The sequence below is a fragment of the Salvelinus alpinus genome, chromosome 5 (genome assembly GCF_045679555.1).
Source record: "Salvelinus alpinus chromosome 5, SLU_Salpinus.1, whole genome shotgun sequence".
Taxonomy (NCBI): domain Eukaryota; kingdom Metazoa; phylum Chordata; class Actinopteri; order Salmoniformes; family Salmonidae; genus Salvelinus; species Salvelinus alpinus.
In genome coordinates this window covers 13,099,452-13,111,271 of record NC_092090.1, presented here as the reverse complement: position 1 = coordinate 13,111,271, position 11,820 = coordinate 13,099,452, and the positions used below count along the sequence as shown (strand labels likewise).

At 48.0% G+C, this 11,820-nt stretch overlaps 1 protein-coding gene across 1 annotated transcript in view; it reads right to left on the bottom strand.

The window, feature by feature from the left end:
- Nucleotides 1-5,125: 5,125 nt before the first annotated feature.
- Nucleotides 5,126-11,820, bottom strand: part of LOC139575162 (spermatogenesis-associated protein 31H1-like) — a 15,907-nt gene continuing 9,212 nt past the window's right edge. Inside the window, exon 2 of the mRNA XM_071400165.1 lies at nucleotides 5,126-5,708. Coding sequence (XP_071256266.1) covers nucleotides 5,126-5,708 — 583 coding nt within the window. The remainder of the gene's footprint in view (nucleotides 5,709-11,820) is intronic.

The window sequence follows — 11,820 nt, the reverse complement described above, 5'->3', positions numbered from 1 at the left end:
TCACACCACGTCTCCTCAACCACATCACATCACCTCTCCTCAACCCCCATCACACCACCTCTCATCAACCCCATCACACCACCTCTCATCAACCCCATCACACCACCTCTCCTCAACCCCATCACCTCTCCTCAACCCCCATCACATCACATCACCTCTTCTCAACCCCCATCACATCACATCACCTCTTCTCAACCCCCATCACATCACCTCTCATCAACCCCATCCCACCACCTCTCCTCAACCCCTTTACATCACCTCTCCTCAACCCCATCACCTCTCCTCAACCCCATCACACCACCTCTCCTCAACCCCATCACATCACCTCTCCTCAACCCCATCACATCACATCACCTCTCCTCAACCCCATCACAACACACCACCTCTCCTCAACCCCATCACATCACACCACCTCTCCTCAACCCCATCACATCACACCACCTCTCCTCAACCCCATCACATCACACCACCTCTCCTCAACCCCATCACATCACACCACCTCTCCTCAACCCCATCACATCACACCACCTCTCCTCAACCCCATCACATCACGCCACCTCTCCTCAACCCCATCACATCACACCACCTCTCCTCAACCCCATCACATCACCTCTCCTCAACCCCATCACAACACAACACATCACCTCTCCTCAACCCCATCCCAACACAACACATCACCTCTCCTCAACCCCATCACACCACCTCTCCTCAACCCCATCACACCACCTCTCCTCAACCCCATCACACCACCTCTCCTCAACCCCATCACACCACCTCTCCTCAACCCCATCACACCACACCACCTCTCCTCAACCCCATCACACCACACCACCTCTCCTCAACCCCATCACATCACACCACCTCTCCTCAACCCCATCACATCACACCACCTCTCCTCAACCCCATCACATCACACCACCTCTCCTCAACCCCATCACATCACACCACCTCTCCTCAACCCCATCACACCACCTCTCCTCAACCCCATCACATCACCTCTCCTCAACCCCATCACATCACCTCTCCTCATCCCCATCACACCACCTCTCCTCAACCCCATCACAACACACCAACTCTCCTCAACCCCATCACACCACCTCTCCTCAACCCCATCACACCACCTCTCCTCAACCCCATCACACCACCTCTCCTCAACCCCATCACACCACCTCTCCTCAACCCCATCACATCACACCACCTCTCCTCAACCCCATCACATCACACCACCTCTCCTCAACCCCATCACACCACCTCTCCTCAACCCCATCACACCACCTCTTCTCAACCCCATCACATCACACCACCTCTCCTCAACCCCATCACATCACACCACCTCTCCTCAACCCCATCACACCACACCACCTCTCCTCAACCCCATCACACCACACCACCTCTCCTCAACCCCATCACACCACACCACCTCTCCTAAACCCCATCACATCACACCACCTCTCCTCAACCCCATCACACCACACCACCTCTCCTCAACCCCATCACATCACACCACCTCTCCTCAACCCCATCACATCACCTCTCCTCAACCCCATCACATCACCTCTCCTCAACCCCATCACATCACCTCTCCTCAACCCCATCACATCACCTCTCCTCAACCGCATCACATCACATCACCTCTCCTCAACCCCATCACATCACCTCTCCTCAACCCCATCACATCACATCACCTCTCCTCAACCCCATCACACCACACCACCTCTCCTCAACACCATCACATCACCTCTCCTCAACCCCATCACATCACCTCTCCTCAACCCCATCACATCACACCACCTCTCCTCAACCCCATCACACCACCTCTCCTCAACCCCATCACCTCTCCTCAACCCCATCACACCACCTCTCCTCAACCCCATCACACCACCTCTCCTCAACCCCATCACACCACCTCTCCTCAACCCCATCACACCACCTCTCCTCAACCCCATCACATCACACCACCTCTCCTCAACCCCATCACACCACACCACCTCTCCTCAACCCCATCACACCACACCACCTCTCCTCAACCCCATCACATCACACCACCTCTCCTCAACCCCATCACACCACCTCTCCTCAACCCCATCACATCACCTCTCCTCAACCCCATCACATCACCTCTCCTCAACCCCATCACACCACGTCTCCTCAACCACATCACATCACCTCTCCTCAACCCCCATCACACCACCTCTCATCAACCCCATCACACCACCTCTCATCAACCCCATCACACCACCTCTCCTCAACCCCATCACCTCTCCTCAACCCCCATCACATCAAATCACCTCTTCTCAACCCCCATCACATCACATCACCTCTTCTCAACCCCCATCACATCACCTCTCATCAACCCCATCCCACCACCTCTCCTCAACCCCTTTACATCACCTCTCCTCAACCCCATCACCTCTCCTCAACCCCATCACACCACCTCTCCTCAACCCCATCACATCACCTCTCCTCAACCCCATCACATCACATCACCTCTCCTCAACCCCATCACAACACACCACCTCTCCTCAACCCCATCACATCACACCACCTCTCCTCAACCCCATCACATCACACCACCTCTCCTCAACCCCATCACATCACACCACCTCTCCTCAACCCCATCACATCACACCACCTCTCCTCAACCCCATCACATCACACCACCTCTCCTCAACCCCATCACATCACGCCACCTCTCCTCAACCCCATCACATCACACCACCTCTCCTCAACCCCATCACATCACCTCTCCTCAACCCCATCACAACACAACACATCACCTCTCCTCAACCCCATCCCAACACAACACATCACCTCTCCTCAACCCCATCACACCACCTCTCCTCAACCCCATCACACCACCTCTCCTCAACCCCATCACACCACCTCTCCTCAACCCCATCACACCACCTCTCCTCAACCCCATCACATCACACCACCTCTCCTCAACCCCATCACACCACACCACCTCTCCTCAACCCCATCACACCACACCACCTCTCCTCAACCCCATCACATCACACCACCTCTCCTCAACCCCATCACATCACACCACCTCTCCTCAACCCCATCACATCACACCACCTCTCCTCAACCCCATCACATCACACCACCTCTCCTCAACCCCATCACACCACCTCTCCTCAACCCCATCACATCACCTCTCCTCAACCCCATCACATCACCTCTCCTCATCCCCATCACACCACCTCTCCTCAACCCCATCACAACACACCAACTCTCCTCAACCCCATCACACCACCTCTCCTCAACCCCATCACACCACCTCTCCTCAACCCCATCACACCACCTCTCCTCAACCCCATCACACCACCTCTCCTCAACCCCATCACATCACACCACCTCTCCTCAACCCCATCACACCACCTCTCCTCAACCCCATCACATCACCTCTCCTCAACCCCATCACATCACATCCCCTCTCCTCAATCCCATCACAACACACCACCTCTCCTCAACCCCATCACATCACACCACCTCTCCTCAATCACATCACACCACCTCTCCTCTCCTCAACCCCATCACATCACACCACCTCTCCTCAACCCCATCACATCACACCACCTCTCCTCAACCCCATCACATCACACCACCTCTCCTCAACCCCATCACATCACATCACACCACCTCTCCTCAACCCCATCACATCACCTCTCTTCAACCCCATCACATCACCTCTCCTCAACCCCATCACATCACACCACCTCTCCTCAACCACATCACATCACACCACCTCTCCTCTACCCCATCACATCACACCACCTCTCCTCAACCCCATCACATCACGCCACCTCTCCTCAACCCCATCACATCACGCCACCTCTCCTCAACCCCATCACATCACGCCACCTCTCCTCAACCCCATCACATCACATCACCTCTCCTCAACCCCATCACAACACAACACATCACCTCTCCTCAACCCCATCACAACACACCACCTCTCCTCAACCCCATCACACCACCTCTCCTCAACCCCATCACACCACCTCTCCTCAACCCCATCACATCACACCACCTCTCCTCAACCCCATCACACCACCTCTCCTCAACCCCATCACACCACCTCTTCTCAACCCCATCACATCACACCACCTCTCCTCAACCCCATCACATCACATCACACCACCTCTCCTCAACCCCATCACACCACACCACCTCTCCTCAACCCCATCACACCACACCACCTCTCCTAAACCCCATCACATCACACCACCTCTCCTCAACCCTATCACACCACACCACCTCTCCTCAACCCCATCACATCACACCACCTCTCCTCAACCCCATCACATCACCTCTCCTCAACCCCATCACATCACCTCTCCTCAACCCCATCACATCACCTCTCCTCAACCCCATCACATCACCTCTCCTCAACCCCATCACATCACCTCTCCTCAACCGCATCATATCACATCACCTCTCCTCAACCCCATCACATCACCTCTCCTCAACCCCATCACATCACATCACCTCTCCTCAACCCCATCACATCACATCACCTCTCCTCAACCCCATCACACCACACCACCTCTCCTCAACACCATCACATCACCTCTCCTCAACCCCATCACATCACATCACACCACCTCTCCTCAACCCCATCACCTCTCCTCAACCCCATCACACCACCTCTCCTCAACCCCATCACCTCTCCTCTCCTCAACCCCATCACCTCTCCTCAACCCCATCACACCACCTCTCCTCAACCCCATCACATCACACCACCTCTCCTCAACCCCATCACATCACACCACCTCTCCTCAACCCCATCACACCACACCACCTCTCCTCAACCCCATCACATCACACCACCTCTCCTCAACCACATCACACCACCTCTCCTCAACCCCATCACATCACCTCTCTTCAACCCCATCACATCACCTCTCCTCAACCCCATCACATCACCTCTCCTCAACCCCATCACATCACACCACCTCTCTCAACCCCATCACATCACACCACCTCTCCTCAACCCCATCACATCACACCACCTCTCCTCAACCCCATCACATCACACCACCTCTCCTCAACCACATCACATCACACCACCTCTCCTCAACCACATCACATCACACCACCTCTCCTCAACCCCATCACATCAAATATAGTCAACGTCATTGCACCTCTGATTGCGGTGTTTGATTCCACTGGGACTGCGGTGGTTGATTCCACTGGGATTGCGGTGGTTGATTCCACTGGGATTACGGTGGTTGATTCCACTGGGATTGCGGTGGTTGATTCCACTGGGATGGCGGTGGTTGATTCCACTGGGATGGCGGTGGTTGATTCCACTGGGATTGCGGTGGTTGATTCCACTGGGACTGCGGTGGTTGATTCCACTGTGATTGCGGTGGTTGATTCCACTGGGATTGCGGTGGTTGATTCCACTGGGATTGCGGTGGTTGATTCCACTGGGATTGCGGTGGTTGATTCCACTGGGATTGCGGTGGTTGATTCCACTGGGATTGCGGTGGTTGATTTCACTGGGATTGCGGTGGTTGATTCCACTGTGACTGCGGTGGTTGATTCCACTGTGACTGCGGTGGTTGATTCCACTGTGACTGCGGTGGTTGATTCCACTGTGACTGCGGTGGTTGATTCCACTGTGACTGCGGTGGTTGATTCCACTGTGACTGCGGTGGTTGATTCCACTGTGATTGCGGTGGTTGATTCCACTGTGACTGCGGTGGTTGATTCCACACCAGTATTGGAATAATCCACATCTCCATATTTATCCTTCCGATTCAATTCATTGTTGTCCTCTCCAGTGGACATCAGTTATTGGTCCGTATCGCTGAGGCCATACAAGCCACTGTATTAATTAAGTCCAGTTGTCCCTTTGAGAAGACATTCTGGGCTTTGCAATTATATTACATGGTGTGGGGCTGTCGCCTTGACAACTTTATCTTCCTGGATAAAAAAATTATAATCTGCTGTCAAAATGTGCATATTTTATGGAAATTTGAAAAGAAGTGTGTGTAATTATGAATCATCATTTGTGTGAGTTTAATATTCAAACAATTTCTAGTAAGTGAATATCTAAGGAATAGTTGAGTAGTCAGGACCGTGTAATAATTATTTTACATGAAATAAGAGCTAAATAAGAGTTTATCAAGAAATGTCATCTGTAGTGGACATCCGGACGCTGCAACTATGTTTTTCACCTACTGTACTCATTGACTGTACCCATTGACTGTACCCATTGACTGTACCCATTGACTGTACCCATTGACTGCAATGCAATTTTCATATTTACGTAATAATGGCCACTACAGAGAATAATTTTACTCTTACAATAAAAGATAAATAACAACATATCATTTGTTAAATCACCCCAAACACTAATGTTATTTAAAAAGTATATATATATATATATATATAATCCCCCCCTAAAAATGTGCGGGTCTCAGGAGAATATGAATGGATATCCAGGGGCTTTTCCAATGGTTGTTTTGGTACATTATCAACGCACCCTCACCAATCGGATTCATAGGAAACCAGGAGACATCAGGTGACACCATCTGTTTTTGTCGGGTTCCGCCTCGCAACAGCAAAATATCAAAACCCAGGATTAGAGTTGGATTACTGTGATTCTAATGCCATTTTAGTGAATGTTATTTCCTTTCATCTCTCTCTCTCTGTATCTCTCTCTATGTGTGTGTGTCTCTCTCTGTGTGTGTGTGTGTCTCTCTCTCTGTGTGTGTGTGTTTCTCTGTGTGTGTGTGTGTTTCTCTCTGTGTGTGTCTCTCTCTCTCTCTGTGTCTCTCAATTCAATTCAATTCAATTCAAGGGGCTTTATTGGCATGGGAAACATGTGTTAACATTGCCAAAGCAAGTGAGGTAGATAATATACAAAAGTGAAATAAACAATAAAAATTAACAGTAAACATTACACATACAGAAGTTTCAAAGCAATAAAGACATTACAAATGTCATATTATATATATACAGTGTTGTAGCAATGTATAAATGGTTAAAGCACACAAGTTAAAATAAATAAACATAAATATGGGTTGTATTTACAATGGTGTTTGTTCTTCACTGGTTGCCCTTTTCTTGTGGCAACAGGTCACAAATCTTGCTGCTGTGATGGCACACTGTGGAATTTCACCCAGTAGATATGGGAGTTTATCAAAATTGGATTTGTTTTCGAATTCTTTGTGGATCTGTGTAATCTGAGGGAAATATGTCTCTCTAATATGGTCATACATTGGGCAGGAGGTTAGGAAGTGCAGCTCAGTTTCCACCTCATTTTGTGGGCAGTGAGCACATAGCCTGTCTTCTCTTGAGAGCCATGTCTGCCTACGGCGGCCTTTCTCAATAGCAAGGCTATGCTCACTGAGTCTGTACATAGTCAAAGCTTTCCTTAAGTTTGGGTCAGTCACAGTGGTCAGGTATTCTGCCACTGTGTACTCTCTGTTTAGGGCCAAATAGCATTCTAGTTTGCTCTGTTTGTTTGTTAATTCTTTCCAATGTGTCAAGTAATTATCTTTTTGTTTTCTCATGATTTGGTTGGGTCTAATTGTGCTGTTGTCCTGGGGCTCTGTGGGGTGTGTTTGTGAACAGAGCCCCAGGACCAGCTTGCTTAGGGGACTCTTCTCCAGGTGCATCTCTCTGTAGGTGATTGCTTTGTTATGGAAGGTTTGGGAATCGCTTCCTTTTAGGTGGTTGTAGAATTTAACGGCTCTTTTCTGGATTTTGATAATTAGTGGGTATCGGCCTAATTCTGCTCTGCATGCATTATTTGGTGTTCTACGTTGTACACGGAGGATATTTTTGCAGAATTCTGCATGCAGAGTCTCAATTTGGTGTTTGTCCCATTTTGTGAAATCTTGGTTGGTGAGCGGACCCCAGACCTCACAACCATAAAGGGCAATGGGCTCTATGACTGATTCAAGTATTTTTAGCCAGATCCTAATTGGTATGTTGAAATTTATGTTCCTTTTGATGGCATAGAATGCCCTTCTTGCCTTGTCTCTCAGATCGTTCACAGCTCTGTGGAAGCTACCTGTGGTGCTGATGTTTAGGCCGAGGTATGTATAGTTTTTTGTGTGCTCTAGGGCAACGGTGTCTAGATGGAATTTGTGGTCCTGGCGACTGGACCTTTTTTGGAACACCATTATTTTGGTCTTCTTGAGATTTACTGTCAGGGCCCAGGTCTGACAGAATCTGTGCAGAAGATCTAGGTGCTGCTGTAGGCCCTCCTTGGTTGGTGACAGAAGCACCAGATCATCAGCAAACAGTAGACATTTGACTTCGGATTCTAGTAGGGTGAGACCGGGTGCTGCAGACTGTTCTAGTGCCCGCGCCAATTCGTTGATATATATGTTGAAGAGGGTGGGGCTTAAGCTGCATCCCTGTCTCACCCCACGACCCTGTGTGAAGAAATGTGTGTGTTTTTTGCCAATTTTAACCGCACACTTGTTGTTTGTGTACATGGATTTTATGATGTCGTATGTTTTACCCCCAACACCACTTTCCATCAATTTGTATAGCAGACCCTCATGCCAAATTGAGTCGAAGGCTTTTTTGAAATCAACAAAGCATGAGAAGACTTTGCCTTTGTTTTGGTTTGTTTGGTTGTCAATTAGGGTGTGTAGGGTGAATACATGGTCTGTTGTACGGTAATTTGGTAAAAAGCCAATTTGACATTTGCTCAGTACATTGTTTTCATTGAGGAAATGTACGAGTCTGCTGTTAATGATAATGCAGAGTATTTTCCCAAGGTTACTGTTGACGCATATTCCACGGTAGTTATTGGGGTCAAATTTGTCTCCACTTTTGTGGATTGGGGTGATCAGTCCTTGGTTCCAAATATTGGGGAAGATGCCAGAGCTAAGGACGATGTTAAAGAGTTTTAGTATAGCCAATTGGAATTTGTTGTCTGTATATTTGATCATTTCATTAAGGATACCATCAACACCACAGGCCTTTTTGGGTTGGAGGGTTTTTATTTTGTCCTGTAACTCGTTCAAGGTAATTGGAGAATCCAGTGGGTTCTGGTAGTCTTTAATAGTTGATTCAAGGATTTGTATTTGATCATGTATATGTTTTTGCTCTTTATTCTTTGTTATAGAGCCAAAAAGATTGGAGAAGTGGTTTACCCATACATCTCCATTTTGGATAGATAATTCTTCGTGTTGTTGTTTGTTTAGTGTTTTCCAATTTTCCCAGAAGTGGTTAGAGTCTATGGATTCTTCAATTACATTGAGCTGATTTCTGACGTGCTGTTCCTTCTTTTTCCGTAGTGTATTTCTGTATTGTTTTAGTGATTCACCATAGTGAAGGCGTAGACTCAGGTTTTCCGGGTCTCTATGTTTTTGGTTGGACAGGTTTCTCAATTTATTTCTTAGATTTTTGCATTCGTCATCAAACCATTTGTCATTGTTGTTCATTTTCTTCGGTTTTCTATTTGAGATTTTTAGGTTTGATAGGGAAGCTGAGAGGTCAAATATACTGTTAAGATTTTCTACTGCCAAGTTTACACCTTCACTATTGCAGTGGAACGTTTTACCCAGGAAGTTGTCTAAAAGGGATTGAATTTGCTGTTGTCTAATTGTTTTTTGGTAGATTTCCAAACTGCATTCCTTCCATCTATAGCATTTCTTAATGTTACTCAGTTCCTTTGGCTTTGATGCCTCGTGATTGAGTATTGCTCTGTTCAAGTAGACTGTGATTTTGCTGTGGTCTGATAGGGGTGTCAGTGGGCTGACTGTGAACGCTCTGAGAGACTCTGGGTTGAGGTCAGTGATAAAGTAGTCTACAGTGCTACTGCCAAGAGATGAGCTATAGGTGAACCTACCATAGGAGTCCCCTCGAAGCCTACCATTGACTATGTACATACCCAGCGTGCGACAGAGCTGCAGGAGTTGTGACCCGTTTTTGTTGGTTATGTTGTCATAGTTGTGCCTAGGGGGGCATATGGCTATATATATCTATATATATATATATATATATCATATATCTCTCTCTCTCTGTGTCTCTCTCTCTCTGTCTGTGTGTGTGTCTCTCTCTCTCTGTCTGTGTGTGTGTCTCTCTCTCTCTGTCTGTGTGTGTGTCTCTCTCTCTCTGTCTGTGTGTGTGTCTCTCTCTCTCTGTCTGTGTGTGTGTCTCTCTCTCTCTGTCTGTGTGTGTGTCTCTCTCTCTCTGTCTGTGTGTGTGTCTCTCTCTCTCTGTCTGTGTGTGTGTCTCTCTCTCTCTGTCTGTGTGTGTGTCTCTCTCTCTCTCTGTGTGTCTCTCTGTGTCTCTCTGTGTCTCTCTGTGTCTCTCTCTCTCTCTCTCTCTCTCTCTCTCTCTCTCTCTCTCTCTCTCTCTCTCTCTCTCTCTCTCTCTCTCTCTCTCTCTCTCTCTCTCTCTCTCTCTCTCTCTCTCTCTCTCTCTCTCTCTCTCTCTCTCTCTCTCTCTCTCTCTCTCTCTCTCTCTCTCTCTCTCTCTCTCTCGTGTAGTAGAAAAGGGCCAGTGAACTTCAAACACTGTCGGGCCTGGCTGGTGATTTTTGAATGGCTACATTTCTGTATGTTTCTGGGTATGTCATAATTTAAAAAAAGTATAATTAAAGATTAGGTAGCGAGCCGGCAATATTAAATACACTTTTGTTATGCCAAGATGCTTGTGAGGTTGTTACCAGTCCTGAGAACAGTATTTCATTCATCCGGTGGTTAAAAACCCCCAATGCATGACTGTCTATGTATAAGAGCTGATGTGGCCTCTAGCTGGTTAAAAACCCACAATGCATAACTATGTATGAGGGCCGATGTGGCCTCTAGCTAGCAGAGCACAGAAGTATAGACAATCTTATGTCATGCCTTTTACAGAAATGTTATTGGAAAATCCATATCTATAATTACACAGAACATTGTTTTTCACACGTCTGCAGCTGCATAACAAGAAATCGGAGCACCTTATTGCGCAGTAAAGGACAAATAATACACTATTATCCAAAGTCAATTCACTTCGCGGCGGGATATAATTTAAATCTATTCAATGCCAGTCCGTCACCTTTGGTCAAAAGTTAAGCTGATCAATTCTATTCACTGTCAGTCTGCCACCATCGGTCAAAAGTTAAGCGGATCAATTCTGATTCGTTCTGATTAAATATTGTTTGGACATTGTACACCTACCTTAAAATCTCAGGTGTGACCTTTGGTGACAGATAATAGTCAGCGTTGAGTTCAGGAGTTAACCCTCTTGGCAGGAACACAGGAGTTAACCCTCTTGGCAGGAACACAGGAGTTAACCCTCTTGGCAGGAACACAGGAGTTAACCCTCTTGGCAGGAACACAGGAGTTAACCCTCTTGGCAGAAACACAGGAGTTAACCCTCTTGGCAGGAACACAGCCCATGTGGCGTTCCTCAGACGCTGATTACAACCCATTTCAACCAAGCCCTGTTGAATAATTCATAGACGTGTCTCTGTGATTTGGAGTTGTGGCGTAGGCCCCCCTTTCTCTCCGCTTTCTGAGGACTTTGTGCCGTGACATTTTAATCACGAGGAAGCCCAGCTCTGTCGCTCCATACGCCCAGAACATCCTGCAGCTTGGTACATGCTACAATTATTTCTGATCAAAATTAGAGCTGGGGCCCGGAACAATTACCCGTGACATCAGTACGGATCGGAAGGCTTGGTGTGCAGCCAAGCGCTCACACTTACTGACACACTGTCTGAAAACTCAACAGGACCAACCTGATATCAGCTCCACTGTGGTTACTGACAGACTGTCTGAAAACTCAACAGGACCCAACCTGATATCAGCTCCACTGTGGTTACTGACACACTGTCTGAAAACCCAACAG